The 15909-nt window shown below is 38.0% G+C and overlaps 1 protein-coding gene across 1 annotated transcript; it reads left to right on the top strand.

The window, feature by feature from the left end:
• Positions 1 to 11497: 11497 nt before the first annotated feature.
• On the top strand, positions 11498 to 14859 carry LOC306645411 (small ribosomal subunit protein eS6). Its single transcript, XM_079113223.1, has 6 exons — positions 11498 to 11636; positions 12166 to 12297; positions 12645 to 12855; positions 12975 to 13121; positions 14444 to 14601; positions 14705 to 14859. Exons 1-6 carry the CDS (start codon positions 11631 to 11633, stop codon positions 14798 to 14800), a joined length of 750 nt encoding a protein of 249 aa, XP_078969349.1. The 5' UTR covers positions 11498 to 11630; the 3' UTR covers positions 14801 to 14859.
• Positions 14860 to 15909: the final 1050 nt, after the last annotated feature.

Genomic DNA, 15909 nt, shown 5'->3' with positions numbered 1-15909 from the left:
TCTCTCTCTTTTTTTTTGGGGGGGGGGAGGGCAGTGCTGGGGATTGAACCCAGGGCCTTGTGCTTATGAGGCAAGCACTATACCAACTGAACTATATCCCTAGCCCCTTCTCTGTTTCTTTTTTGTACAATCTAGTAATTGGAGTGGTCTTTCAGAGGTAAAGTGAGTTTAAGAAAGGGACACCTATAAGTGTGTCTCAGATGTTTTACTGTAATGATCTGGCTTTTAAATAGCTTTCTAGATTATTATACAATCTTGCAGTTGGATTTGGTCTATCAAAGATAAAGTAAGTGGAAGAAATTTATATGTGCAGGTCTGTTTTAAAGATTCCCATCTGTCATCCATGGTTTTGGTGATCCTCTCTTGCCTGTTTTTTTTTTTTTTTTTTTTTTTTTTTTTTTTTTTTTTTTTTGTTGTTTGTTTGTTTTTGTTTTATTTTGTTGTTGTTCTTGTTTTGTTTTGTTTTTGTCTGTCACTGACCCTTTAAGACATGACCATGCTGCTTTGATTTTACTGGTAGTCTCTTGAGCAGAGAGATTTTGGCTGCATGGGCCATCTATAGGTATAAGCCTATCTAAGCAAAACAGGTTTTACTGTAACACAATCTGGACTTTAAATGCTTTTTTCTGGATTACTAGTCACTCTTGACATTGAATTTGGTTTGTCAGGGGTAAAATATATGAAAGAGATTCTGTATGTACAGGCATTTATGCAGATAAAGAGTCTGAACCATCAGGAACTAAGTTGAAGGTGCCAAAAGTCACTGCCTGTGGTGTGCAAGGACAGCAGGACACCAGAAGAAAGTGTTAAAAAGATTTAAATCTTTTAAACCCAGCCCTGACACTCAGCCTGGCTCCAGGCAGCTAGAGATCATCTCACTGTGGGTTAAGCCTTAAACTGGGGGGAAAAAAAATCTCAGAAAATCTGCCTGGACTGTAGCACAATGGCCAAAGAGAACCTGGCCTCTGCCCTGCCTTCCAATCCCTTTTGCTCATGGAAGGTAGAGGCTGCTGGCCACAAAGGATGTGGCAGTAGTTTCCAGCATTGTCAGTTTATGACCTGGGAACAGGAATTGTCTCCCTTTTTAAGATCTGACAGGAGACATCATTTGGCCAGGGGATATTCATCACTGGGGCAAAGCAATTCTTGCCAGAATAGTATCCCATCAAACTAAATGCCTGGGGAGACTGGCAGAATAAATAACTGCACCCAGAAAGAAAGACAGAAACTAATGCCAACCTGTGTTTTGTAGGCAGCCTCTGCAAAGGGATCTCAAGGATACCTAAAGAAAAGGATGGAAAGGGCCTCTTCCATTGCCTATCAATATACCTCGTATAAGAAAAAGGTCCAAAAGAAGCCTCTGGGTATAATTGACAGTGGAGAACTCACTTAAAGTTGATGGCATTGTGATAATGATAACAGAGACAGATCAGGCACAAACACATCCTGTGTTTCAACCCTTTAAATGCAACCTGGGAGAAAAAAGATTAAGGCACAGTTTTTGTATATGCTGGATTGTCCAACCCCCTCCTGGGATGAAATTTTTTGTGAAAATTAAATGCACAGATAATATTCATAAGGATTGTTTCAGAATATGAATTTAAGAAAAGGTGTGAAACTATGAAAGATAAAAGAAAGCTACACGTATGGAAATATATTTTAGTATGAAAGATTAGAAGGTTAAAGAATTTTTTCTGGATGATTAAGTATTTTGTCTGGTAAAGTAATATTCTTGGGTTAAAGGCCAAGATGAAAAAGGACAAAATTAAGAATGTAAAGAAATTGTGAATGTTTTAGTAAGTCGTAGAAGGTTTATGGAAGGTAAATCTCAAAAAATTTGTGTTTAATTAAATTGGTTAAAATTAGTAGTCAGTTAAAGTTATTTGACTTTTAATGTACTGATATGAAGCAAAATGAAACATTGGTCTGCTCTTACAGTAAGATAAGCTTCTTATATTTGTTAGGTTTTATTACTTGGGGTAACTAAGTCTTAAAGGAATTAGGGTTTATACCTGTTTTAAAGGATAACTTTTTAACTAGTTAAACGAAAAACTGTTATTTAGGTTATAACACTATTGTTGACACCCAAAATATATGTGACAAGGTATATGTATGCATCTGAGAACTATTTGTCTAAGCCTTGTTTAAGTGTTATGTAAAAGTTTATAAAATGAAAGTTTATTGGCAAGATAACCAATAAGTGCTCTTTTATACATAGCATCTGACATAGGAGGGACACACTGGCATTTAAAGACCTGTCTTATATCTGTTTGCTTTGACTAACTCAATTTCTGATGATTTAGCACAGTTTACTAAACGTATGAGACTTAAGGCGATCCTTCGATTTTTGTTAACCCATGCAGACCTCTGATTATTGTTACCATACACTGTGGATTCCCAATTGTATTTTAAAAATTAAACTTATGTAAATGTAAACTTAAGAGAGCACTCTGCCAAATTGGTGTTCTCTAAACTAAATTATCTACAGCAAAAGTCTTAGATTTGTATAAAAATAACAATTTGGCTGGCATTTATTCATGTCATTTGATGTTCTATAAGCTGAATAAAGTCACCTGTTGCTAATAAGATATATATACAATTTTGTGTTACTCTTCGCACTGGAATTGGAATTTAAATGCTGTTTTGGAATTTAATAAGGAGATCCTGATCTGTTTAAAAGTGACACTGTAAAGCATGGGAGCATTTTGCCACTTTTTCCACAAAAAGAAAGTCAAAAATTCTATTAGCCTTTCTTTGATTCACGTTTCAGATGTAATATTGTATTGTTATTTGTGATATTATTGTGATATTTGCCTTACCTTACCTGAGATAAGGCTCTGCCTCCTACTTTACTCCATGTTAAAATGGCTCCAAAATAGGCTAGCCTTCAGTTCATTTAAAATTGTGTTCAAAAGATTGATTTCTGTTGCAAAGATTACTGTGATCTCAAATAGGGAATATAATATGAAATTAAGTAAAGTTTCAAGATTGAAAAGTCATTTTTCTTGGTTCATAGCTATAACACAAACTGAATGTTTTTTGCTGTTAATTTCATTTTGTATTTTCCTTATAAACTTGATAATGTTGCCTATTAGTGTTTTGCAGAGGTACTGCTTCTAAAACAAACAAACAAACAAACAAACAAACAAACAAAACCAACCTGGATTAATCTGAGATAATAAGCCATAACCTACAGGACAGATAGTATATAATGCTGATTTCCAGTACTAATACTAACCTCAATTAAATGAAAGGGGTATCTGTAGAATTACAGATATTGAAGTTAACCTATTACTGGTGAAACTGGCTTACTGGGTGTTTACAACCAAAAACTTGGAGAACAAAGTCAAGGAAGTAAAAGGGTCAAGGAAAAAGTAGTCAACATTTTGGCCCTTGCCCTCTATGGTCAGTCAGGACCTAGAGAATGATGGAACTCCTCTCTGGGCCCTGCAACTCTGGTGAGTCACCCAATCTGCTGATCAGGGAGATTGAGAGGACCCCAGAGAACAAGAAGACAACTAGTGTATATTTTGCAAAAAGGAGGGTCATTGGAGATGGAAATGTCCCTGATGCTTCCAAGAGAACCCACATATGGTCAGTCAGACCCTGACCCATCCTGGCAAGTGGCACCACTGGCAAAGGAAAGCTAAAGGAGAAAGGAGGCTTTGCACATGTTTCCAAGAGAGAGGAATCTCAGCTGAATCTTAAGAGTAAGCAGGCACAAGGTTAGTTTTGACCAACTTGATCTTAAATACCTGGCAGGAAATCATAGCCTAAAAGCACAGTCCTACATGGACATTTAAAAGGAAAAACTTTTATCAATGGTACAGAATAGAGGACATGGACACAAACCCAATCAAATACAATTTTCTTATACTAGACAAAGGTGCCAAAAATATGCAAAGGAGAAAAGATAGCCTCTTCAACAAATGGTGCTGGGAAAACTGGAGCACCAGAATGAAACTAAACCCTATCTCTCACCCTGCACAAAACTCAACTCAAAATGGATCAAGGACCTCAGAATCAGACCAGAGACCCTTCATCTTATAGAAGAAAAAGTAGGTCCAAATCTTCAGCATGTCAGGCTTAGGATCACACTTCCTTAACAGGACTCCCATAGCACAAGAAATAAAAGCAAGAATCAATAACTGGGATAGATTCAAACTAAATAGCTTTCTCTCAGCAAAGGAAACTATAGCAATGCGAAGAGAGAACCTACAGAGTGGGAGAAAATCTTTGCCACTCATACTTCAGATCAAGCACTAATTTCCAGACTATATAAAGAACTCAAAAAACTCTACACCAAGAATACAAATAATCCAATTAACAAATGGGCTAAGGAAATGAACAGACACTTCACAGAAGATCTACAAGGAATCAACAGATATATGAAAAAATGTTCAACATCTCTAGTAATAAGAGAAATGCAAATCAAAACTACCCTAAGATTCCATCTCACCCCAATTAGAATGGCGATTATCAAGTACACAAGCAACAATAGGTGTTGGACAGGATGTGGGGAAAAAGATACCCTCATACATTGCTGGTGGGGTTGCAAATTAGTGCAGCCACTCTGGAAAGCAGTGTGGAGACTCCTCAGAAAGCTTGGAATGGACCCACCATTTGACCCAGCTATCCCACTCCTCGGCCTATACCCAAAGGACTTAAAATCAGCATACTACAGAGATACAGCCATATCAATGTTCATAGCGGCTCAATTCACAATAGCCAGATTGTGGAACCAACATAGATGTCCTTCAATTGATGAATGGATAAAGAAACTGTGGTGTATATATATACAATGGAATATTACTCAGCTATAAGGAATAATAAAATTATGGCATTTGCAGGCAAATGGATGAAATTGGAGCATATCATGCTAAGTGAGATAAGCCAATCTCAAAAAACCAAAGGACGAATGATCTTGCTGATAAGCGGATGATGACACATAATGGGGGGTGGGAGGGGGGCAAGAATGGAGGAAGGAGGGACTGTATAGAGGGAAAAGAGGGGGGGAGGAAAAAATAACAGAATGAATCAAACACCATTACCCTATGTAGATCATATAATTACACAAATGGTATGCCTTTATTTCATGTACAAACAGAAACAACATGTATCCCATTTGTTTACAATAAAAATAAATTTAAAAAAATAAAAAAAGGAAAAACTTTTTTTTAAATGTAACTTAAGATTTACACTTGTGACAGTTCTACCAAAAAGTAAGTAAAGCTGGATGCTATAAAAGAATTATTGTGTAAGAGTGCCTAATAATAATGATGAGTCATAAATTTGTCCTGAATTGAGTCTGATTTCATAGACCTACAAATCTGCGTAACCTCTTACATTGATGAATGTGATCTGTTTTTCACTGATAAGTTTGAGTAACTGTTTTCATGGTTTTCAGAGACAGGCTGAAATACTAATTGTTTTTGTACTAATTATTTACCAAAAAAGGAATGTTTTGCCGTCTTGTCTATTGTTGCCTTAGCATGATCCCTGCCCTATGTATGCCTTGTCCAGTCACCTGCCATCTGCCATTGTGGACCTCTGGACTGCTCTGATGCTGTCCATGCCCCAACTGATAGAGAATAAGGACTTTGGGTTACTTCCCCCAACTCTACCCCCTTTCAGCAGGAAAGAGTTTGGAGATGTCATTGCCCATTTTTTCCATAGAAATGGAATGTAAAATTTGACAATGGGGAAATGTAACAGTTGTCTACTTTATGCTTTGAATATAATCCTTGCTGCTCTGCCACTGAAACTTATTTTTAAAATGGACTTTTTTCTCTTCCTCTCTCCCTGCTTCTCCCTAATCTCTTTCCCTCCCTCTTCTCAGGGGAAAGAGGATTACCTTTCTTCCCTATCCTGGGCAGAGTTAGCTGTACCTGAGTACACACCCACCATAGGAACAAAGTAATCCAGACTTTGGGGATGGTACCAGAAGAGCTTAGAAATGACTCTCTCCCAAATTAACAGGTGAATTACATCTCCAACAGAGAACACATGGAATGTAGCCTTTGAGTAACCTCTTTAAAAGCCCCGTTCCTGTTGATGGGCAGAATCACAACCTTTGGAAGAACTCCCCTGTGTTTCTCCTTTGCCAGCAAAACAATAAAACTTCTTTTTCCTTTTTCTCAAAACTGTGTCCTTGTTATTGGATTGGCATCAGGGACAAGGACTGAGCTTGCGGTAACATCCCTACCTCACACCACATTAAAAAATTAACTTAGCTGGGTGTAATAGTACATGCCTGCAGTTCATTTAGAAGGCTAAGACAGGAGGACTGCTTGAATACAGAAGTTTGAGGTAAGCCTGGGCAACATGGTAAGATCCTGTATCAAAAGCACACTCAAAATACTCAGAGACCCAATGTAAGAACTAAAACCATAAGATAGGGGAGGGGTGGGGAAGTAGGGATAGGAAGGATGGTAAATTGAGATAGACATGTATGAAAAAATTTTTTTTTATATTCACAGACTGCATTTTGATTCATTGTACACAATTGGGGTACATCATTTCGTTTCTATGGTTGTGCACAATGTAGATTCATACCATTTGTGTAATCACACATGTACATAGGGTAATGATGTCTGTCTCATTCCACCATTTTTTACAAATATTTATCATTGTCAAAAAAAGATAATGAAAAAATAAGTAAAAGTAAAAAAAAAAAAACATAAGATAGGGATATATTTTAATTAGATTAGAGCTGAGCATGGTGGCCTATGCCTGCAATACTAGTGACTCAGGCACAGCAATTTAGTGAGGCCCTAAGCAATCTAGTACAAAAAAAAAAAAAAAAAGTGTAAGGATGTATCTTTATGATCATAAATTTAGCAATGTACTTTATTAGTTGACACACAAAATTGTACACACTTATGGGTAATGTGATACTTCAATACATGCATACATGTTATAATGTTCAAATCAGGTAAGCATTTTTTCTTTTTCTTTTCTTTTTCTTTTTTTTTTTTTTTTTTTTTTTTTTTCAGTACTGGGGATCAAACCCAGGGCCTTGTGCTTACAAGGCAAGCATACTACCAACCGAGCTATCTCCCCAGCCCTCAGGTATTTTTATGGCTTCAAACAGCATTTCTTTGTGATGAAAGCATTCAATACCCTTTCTTCTAGCTTCTCTAAAATACATAGTACACTACACAATGTATTATTAAATTATACCAAAAGCATGATCCATAATAAAAATTAGGAAAAAAAAAAGAAGTACATCAAAATTAAAAAAACTTTTGTGCATCAAAGGGCACTACCAAGAAAGTAAAAAGATAATCTACAGAATGGGAAAAAAATATTTGCACATCATATATCTAGGGTTTATAGTATCCTGCAGACATAAAGAACTCTTATGACTCAATGAGACAAATACTCCCAATTTTAAAACCCTATTATGGTTTAGATATGAGGTGTCCCTCAGAAGCTAATGTGAGACAATGTAAGACTTTTCAGAGGTGAATTGATTGAGTTATGTGAGCCTTAAACTTATCAGTGATGGATTAAATGGGTAGGGTAACTGTAGGCAGGTAGGGTGTGGTTGAAAGAGGTAGGTCACTGGGAGCATGTCTTTGGGGTATTTTGTCCCTGGTGAGCACAGCTTGCTCCTTCTGTTATGTTTGCCATGTTCTGAGCTGCTTTCTTCCTCCACACCCTTTCACCATGATATTCTGGCTCACCTTGGGCCCAGAGAATAGGAGTTGGCCATCTATGGACTAAGACTTCTGAAATTGCGTGTGTCGAATAAACTTCTCCTTCTCTAAAATTGTTCTTGTCAGGTCTTTTGGTCACAGCAGCAAAAGAGCTGATTAAAACAATTACATACTTTTGGTAGGATAGTAAATTGGTAAAGCCATTGTGAAAAATATGGAGGTTCTTCAAAAGGTTAAAAGTGGAAATACCACTTAATCCAGTAATCACAATTCTGGGTATATATCCAAAAGAATTGAAAGCAGGGTCTCAAATAGACATTTTCACATCTATTTTCATAACAGTATTATTCACAATATTAATAACAGCCAGGTGGTAAATGGTAATAACCCAAATGTTCACTGACAAATGAATTGATAAACAAGATGTTACATGTATACGTATAACACACACACACACACACACCCCACAGAATTTATCACCTTAACCATATACACAGACACCCCAGAATTTATTCAGCCTTAAAAAGGAAGAAATTTCTGTCAAGTTATAGTATGGATAAACCTTGAAGACTTCATGCTAAGTGAAATGTCCTAGTTGTAAAAAAAACAACTATTGTTTGATTTCACTTACATGATGTATTCAGAGTAATCAAAATTGTAGACAGAGAGGAGAACGGTGGGGGCTGGTGTTGTGGCTCAGTGGTAGAGCACTAACGTGTGAGGCCCTGGGTTCGATCCTCAGTACTGCATATAAATAAATAAATAAAATAAAGGTCCACTGACAACTAAAAAAAATAAAAAAGAAAAGAAAAGAAAGGAGAATGGTTACCAAGGACTGCAAGGGAGGCTGGGAGAGAAGGAGGTGTGTTGCAAGCATACAGAGTTTCCCTCTGGCAATGAAATGGTCTCCTGAACATTTTCATTACAACATAAATATATGTAACATTACTGATGTGTACTCTTATAAATGATTTAGATGATAAAATTTTATGTTATGTATTTTTGTCACAATTCTTTAAAAATGCATTAGAGATTTTTAAGAGCCAGGTGTGTACGCCCATAATCCCGATGACTGAGAAGGTGAAGGCAGGAGGATCACAAATTCCAGTCCACCAACTTAATGACACTCTGTCTCAAAATAAAAAATAAAAAGGGTTGGGGATGCAACTCAGTGGTACAGCGATCCTGGGTTCAAAACCAGTACTGAAGAAAAGAAAAAAAAAAAAAAGAAATAAAGGTTGGATCTCCAGCACCACAAGAAAGAGAAAAAAATCAAGACATAAGTCTTAGACTTTGCTCTTTGCCTTACGTTAACTATCACTACTTCAATAAAAATAACTAGAGCCAAGTGGCTGCACAGCAGTACATACCTATAACCCCAGCTACCCTGGAGAATGAGGCAGGAGGATCACAAGTTTGAGACCAGACCAAGTAACTTAGTGAAGCCATGTCTTAACATTTAAAGGTATGTTTGTGGGGGAGAGATGTGCTAAGACGCAGTTCAGTGGTTCAATCCGCAGCACAAAAACAAACAAGCAAACAAAAAACAAAACCTAGAGCTAAAAAGGGAAAGTTAGAACTTGAGTAGGCATTTCTTAAAGAATATATACAAATGACTAACATGAAAAAATGCTCAACATATTAGTCATTAGGGAAATGCAAATCAAAATCACAATGAGGTATCATTATTCCACCCATTAGGATGGATATGGTTAAAACAAAAACAAAAACAAAATATCAAGTGCTGGCCCTGAGTTAGAGAAAACAGAGCCTCTCATATGTGGCTGGTGGGAATGTAAAATGGTTCAGGTGCTGTGGAACAGTTTTGTAATTCCTCTGAGAGTTAAACATAGAATTACTATATGATTCAGCAACTTCACTCCTAAGTTATGCACGCAAAAGTACTGAAAAGTGGTATACAAACATTGCAACCCTATTCACAATAGTCAAAATGGAAACAGTCCAAACGTCCATTGATGATTGAATGGATAAACTGTAGACTATACACATAGTGTAATATTATTTAGCCACCAAAAGGACTGTGAAATTGATACATGCTACAACATGGGTGAACTTCAAAAACATTAGAAGCTAGATACAAAAGGCTAAATATTGTAAGATTCTAGTAATAAGGAATATAAAGACTAGGTAAATCCATAATCCTTACAGGCAGAACATTCATAGTGGTTACCACAGGCTGATGAAGATGTTAATGGGGAGTAACTGCTTAATGAGGGTTTCCTTACAGGGTGATGAAAATATTTTGGAACTAGATAGAGGTAGGGGATGCACATTATGAATTTTTCACTTTAAAATGATTTTGTCTGGCTGGGGTTGTAAACTAGCATTTGTGAGGCCCTGGTTTTGATTGCCAGCACAGAAAAAAAAACACCAAAACTTAAAAAGTAAAAAATAAAAATTTGTCATGTTAGTTTTATCACCTCAAAACCAAAAAAAATTACATACACAGGTTTTTTAAAATGTGTAACTTCACCAAAATTCTTTACATCAATGTCAATGACCAAATAGGATTCTGTAAAATCTTTCCACTTTGAATCAGGCCTAAACTCCAAACTGTGTGATATATAAGCAGAAGACAGTATGTAATAATATTAGAAAACAAAAATTATTTTTGTTTACTTAGAATGTAGTTTTTTTTCCTCGAAGAAAAAAGTACAAAGTACAATGTTACTTCCTCCAGGGTACTGATTAAAAGTGTGGGTTTCAGAGTTAAATCACCTGGGTTCCCAGCCTTATTCTCCCAGGAATGTTCTGGAAGACTAATCAAATGTACAATATTTTTTCCCCCACATCTTTCTGTACTACTATGAGTTGCATCATTGCTCTTTCAGGATTTACTTCATTTATTCTCCCTCTGCTGGCTCTTTCCATAACACCACATCCCACTAAACTAATGCACACCTGAGTCAGGATTGTAAGCATTTAATAAATATTTATTGAGTATTTTCTTATTATGTGCCATGCAGTTAGCTGCATCTCGAATGTACCAGAATGAAGTAAAGACATGAACCCTGACCAAATTTATTACCTAGTACAGGGGACAGACCATAAACAAATCACTTCCAAATCATGATTAAGTATTATAAAGAAAAATAGTTCTATACTAGAGAATAAGGGTGAGTCCTATTTCAGGTAGTGTGGTTAGGATTCTCATAAAAGTCCATCTTTAATCTGAAAATCCTGCATAATATTAGCTGGTGACAAAAGGTCAGTTGAGACGGTAAAGTCTATGAGGCCACGGTAAGGAATGTGGACAGTAAGTACAGTGGGTAAGTAAAAGGGGCATTGCCAGCAGAGAAGTCAGGTAATTTTGCGTTTGGAAAAGATCGCAAAGACTGTGTGGCTCGGTGGTAGACACTGTTTAGTTAGTATGGAAGCCCTGGATTCAATACCCATCGTCCTCCCACCCCCCAAAAAAAGAAAATGATCGGAGGCATCCGATGTTGTCTGGACTTGGGGTAATCGTGCTGCTGGTTACGCGATAGAGGGACTGAGGTGTCATTCTGATAGGAAAGAGAAGATACAGAGTAGTTAGAGAAACCAAGCGGATGACCCAGTATTTAAAGGAATGACAAAGCGACCCTTTCAGAATTTCTTGCTGTGAACGGCAGGTTATCTGGGAAGGACACGCTCGGGAACTGGAAACCTTCCGGGCTGGCTCCGTGGTGGCCCAGCTACAAAGCCCAGGCAAGCATAGAAAAGATGAGGCGGTGAAAGGTCTCTCACTAATAAGAAAGGGTGCGCCTCACCGAACCGACTGGAGCCCATCACAGACCCGCAAGCCGCCCTTCCCGGCGCTGATTAACCTCGCCCCTGGAAGTGCATGTTCACTTCCGCTCACCCAGGCATCTGCTAATCTCGCGAGTGCTGAAAGCGCTATGTGACCTGAGTTAAGCGGAAGTCAGACCTCTTTTTCGTGGCGCCTTGTGGGAGATCAGCTGCTCCAAAATGAAGGTAGGTTGTGGTGGCGGTTGTCGATCTAGGCTTTAGGAACTTGGATCGAGCTTCAGAACAGTGCGTCAGTCCCATCCCACCAAGGTTCTGCCTCCGGGTGGAGAAGGGTGTAAGGCCGGATAACGTTTGCACTTCTTGGGCCAGTGCGCTTTGGGAGAGCGGATGGCGGACGATTACGACCGGAGTTGCTTAGTCCTGGGAGCGCCATGGTGGCGTCCCCGCGCCTAGCCCGAACAGATGCTGGCGGAGTGCTCAGTTTGCGGCAGACCTATCATGTGGCTTTTAACCTTCACTTACCTAGTCGGGCTCCGTCCTCCAGGCCGCGCAGTCATGCCTCAGGGCCGCAGGGAAAACGTGCCCTGTTAAGCGTTCTGCTTGTCTTGCATTATCTTAATGTGTGCTTATGAGTAAAATCATCATCTCAAATTTTCTGGTTGCGATTGACGTGAAAGGCTTTTTGTGATAGAATTGCCGTTGTGGGTGGTTCTGCTATCATCTGTTTAATTTTTTCTCCTACTTTTAATCCTAGCTGAATATCTCCTTCCCAGCCACTGGCTGCCAGAAACTCATTGAAGTGGACGATGAACGCAAACTTCGTACTTTTTATGAGAAGCGTATGGCCACAGAAGTTGCTGCTGACGCTCTGGGTGAAGAATGGAAGGTAAAAGTAAACTGTCAAACTGTCAAACTGTCCCAATAAACGCTCTGGGAATTGGTATTTGGAATGGGGTTGGAACTGCCGGCTAGGTCTTCTGACATGGGGTAAGTTACTTCTGAATGTCACTTTGTGAAGTAGATCTATCATATGGTGGAGTTATGTACTATGTAAATGAGTTTGCTTAATGAACTTGGAAAATTGGAAATGTAAACAAAATTTTGATCAAAAGTTCTGATAGGTCTTACTGAATTATACTTCCTGGGGAAAAGAACTGTGGCTCATTAAAGGCCATAATACAGAATTTAATAAATTTGGAATAGAAATGTTATGTGTGTGGTATTTTCGTGCAGGGTTATGTGGTCCGAATCAGTGGCGGGAACGACAAACAAGGCTTCCCCATGAAGCAGGGTGTCTTGACCCATGGCCGTGTTCGTCTGCTACTGAGTAAGGGGCACTCCTGTTACAGACCAAGGCGAACTGGAGAGAGAAAGCGCAAATCTGTTCGAGGTTGCATTGTGGATGCCAATCTGAGCGTTCTTAACTTGGTTATTGTAAAAAAAGGTGAGACTTGTGTTTGCTTTTTATTAAAATTAACTTAGGTGATTGTTTCACTACGTTTTCACTTGCAGTGTAAGGAGGCTGTTGGTTTAAGATATCTTTGTTCAATTTTCTTTTTGAAGGAGAGAAGGATATTCCTGGACTTACGGATACTACTGTACCTCGTAGACTGGGGCCCAAAAGAGCTAGTAGAATCCGCAAACTTTTCAATCTATCCAAGGAAGATGATGTCCGCCAATATGTTGTCAGAAAACCCTTAAACAAGGAAGGTAGGAGATAATGCAGTTTGGACCTGCTTAATTTTTAGTAATTTGTCACTAACATTTTGCTTGCATATAGAAAGTAGAATTTGTTCCTTTGAAATATGACGTTAATTGGAGTCTGAGTTTAAATAACGTACCAGGCTTTAAGTTCATTGCTTTTGGGCTTGGGAGGGAATGTGAAAGTTGAAAAATTATGGGACTTTGAATGATGGTATTCTCACCTTAACACTCGTATGAAATCTGATATATTAGAGATTCTAAATTATTTCTTTTGGCCTACAGAAAAAAAATAAATGCTTTCTTTACTGAAATTACTTCAACTTCTGGCCCTCTGACTCCTCCCCTTTGGGCTGTAAAGAATAAAAAGTAAATTGTGAAAATTAGAAGTTAGAAAAATTCTTAATCCAAAATACAAAGGAACAAGTGTTTGCAATTGGGAATTCCATACATATCGTATGTTAAGCAACATGCCCATCACCACTGAGGTCCAAGCATCAGTGATGCATAACATTGTCATTTCTTCAGTCAAAGGTATAATATTTTCATGTAATAGAATATCCTGTTGAGTCTTCTTGACAGTGGAAATTTGGATTTTGGTTTTCAGGATATCTGTACTTGGCATATATATAATTCCAAATATTTGGGCGCCCACCATGTACCAGGTGCTACCTTAAGTGCTGAGGATATGGTATAAATTGACAGTCTACCTTCAGGAAGCTTATATTACAGAACATGTAATTGGTACTCCCATACAGTCACACCCCTAGAAACCTAATCTCTGTAGAAAATATATGTAGTTGACAGGTGTTTAAAAAGATTCACCTGTCCTTTGTAGTGGGTAGGCTTAACTATTTAGTAGAGCCTGGACAATTGAACATTTATTCTTAGAACCTGAGCTGTCACTTCGACAAAGTGTCCATGAACTAAAACTACTACATTTGAGAATCTTTCTGCTCCCAAGCATATCTATAAACCATAGGGAATTTTGTAGTACAAGTCAGAAAGGCCAATTTAGAAGATACTCTTCCAACATGCCACGCATTATTTAAATGTTTTTGTTGAGGGGGCAGTCAGTATTTTGAGTTGTAGAATAGGTTTGGATTTTTAAGGCCTCAAAAGTATGTTTTCACAGACACTGCAAACTTGATCAGACATAAGTCCGTTTCTAACATTTTACTACATGTGGAAAGTAATATGTTTTTTGTATCTGTATGGTGGGTTGAACCCAGGGCTGGTGTATACACTGACCATGCCTGCCTGCCTTCTAAGCTATACTCTGATCCAACAAGGTATTCCTGAGAAATGATTTCAGTTATCTGAATTTTTAGGTAAAAAACCTAGGACCAAAGCACCGAAGATTCAGCGTCTTGTTACTCCACGTGTCCTGCAACACAAACGCCGGCGTATTGCTCTGAAGAAACAGCGTACTAAGAAAAATAAGGAAGAGGCTGCAGAATATGCCAAACTTTTGGCTAAGAGAATGAAAGTAAGTCTTATTGATTTGGGGTAGGGTGAGGCAGGATTGGCTTTTAGGATCTGCGTTTTTCACCTAGACAAAGCTTTAATTGTGTTTTTTTGGTTTTCTTTAGGAAGCCAAAGAAAAACGCCAGGAACAGATTGCCAAGAGACGCAGGCTGTCCTCTCTGAGAGCTTCTACTTCTAAGTCTGAGTCCAGTCAAAAATAAGAATTTTTAAGAGTAACAAATAAATAAGATCTGGCCTTCAAACTTTATTGACTTTTTATTGATGTAACTAGATAAGGGGTGGAAAAACATGTCATACAAAAGGGAAGTCTACCTACAAGAGAGAAATGTAATTATATTCTTTCAATTCGGAGACTGACATGACACTGCACCATGATTCTAGATGGCAGTAAAAGCTTCTTTTTGAGAATGAGTGACTGAGGAAAGGAGTTAACTCCCTGTATAAGATAATATAAAAGGATACTATAAAAACATTACCTTTGCAGAAAGGTGTAACTTGGGGTAAATAATTACCACTATAAGTTGTTTTGTATAATTTATTTTGAGTTTTTCTTAAAGGTCTATACACGATATAAAAAGTATGTCCATGAAGATGGACATCTTGTCTTGTTTTAAACTTGACAGGCGTAGTGGATGGCTTATTTTTTAAACACTTAAGTTTTTAAAAAGCAGTGCAAATCTGCATTAAAATTTTCAGCTAGTGAATTCTTGGTTGTCATTTACTCTTTCTCATATTGTGAAAAGGAGTTAACTCCCTATATAAGAACACTTGCAGGGTGGCATACTAGAGCATCTGTGGCTCACTAGAGCATCTGCCTAGCATGCTCCAGGCCCTGAGATCATCTGCACTACACACAACAGTTAGACACAGGTTGATTTCTATAATAACTGACTTATTTTAGTTCTAATATTTAGTTTTGGTACTGGGGCTTAAACCCAGGGATATTTAGTCACTAAGCCTCATGGCCAGTCCTTTTTACTTTTAGACAGGTTATCAATTGTTTAGGGACTCACTCAGTTGTTTTAGTGAAACTTGAACTTGGAATCTGCTATCCTCAGCCTCCAGAGTTGCTAGGATTACAGGTGTGTGTCATTATACCCAGCATGGGGTAGCAGGAGCTTAAGCAGGTACATTGGGTTATGATTTTTCCTGGAGTATAGTATATTGAATCAGGTGAGAATCCCCCCCCCCCAAGTATCTTGATAGGTTGACTTTAAATCAGTGTTTCTAAAAGGCAGATGATTCAGTAGATGGGCCCCAGATTCTACATTAAGCACCTTTAGTGAAGCCTGTAAATCATTTCTGGTTT

This window comes from Sciurus vulgaris (assembly GCF_902686455.1).
Source record: "Sciurus vulgaris genome assembly, chromosome: 15".
In the NCBI taxonomy this organism is placed as follows: domain Eukaryota; kingdom Metazoa; phylum Chordata; class Mammalia; order Rodentia; family Sciuridae; genus Sciurus; species Sciurus vulgaris.
This window is presented reverse-complemented; position numbering and strand designations above follow the sequence as displayed.

Bases quoted from the DNA above. Each gene is read 5' to 3' on its own strand.
- LOC306645411 (XM_079113223.1), top strand. The intron at 12,298-12,644 runs GTAAAAGTAAAC...ATTTTCGTGCAG, and splicing joins CTCTGGGTGAAGAATGGAAG to GGTTATGTGGTCCGAATCAG. The intron at 14,602-14,704 runs GTAAGTCTTATT...GGTTTTCTTTAG, and splicing joins TTTTGGCTAAGAGAATGAAA to GAAGCCAAAGAAAAACGCCA.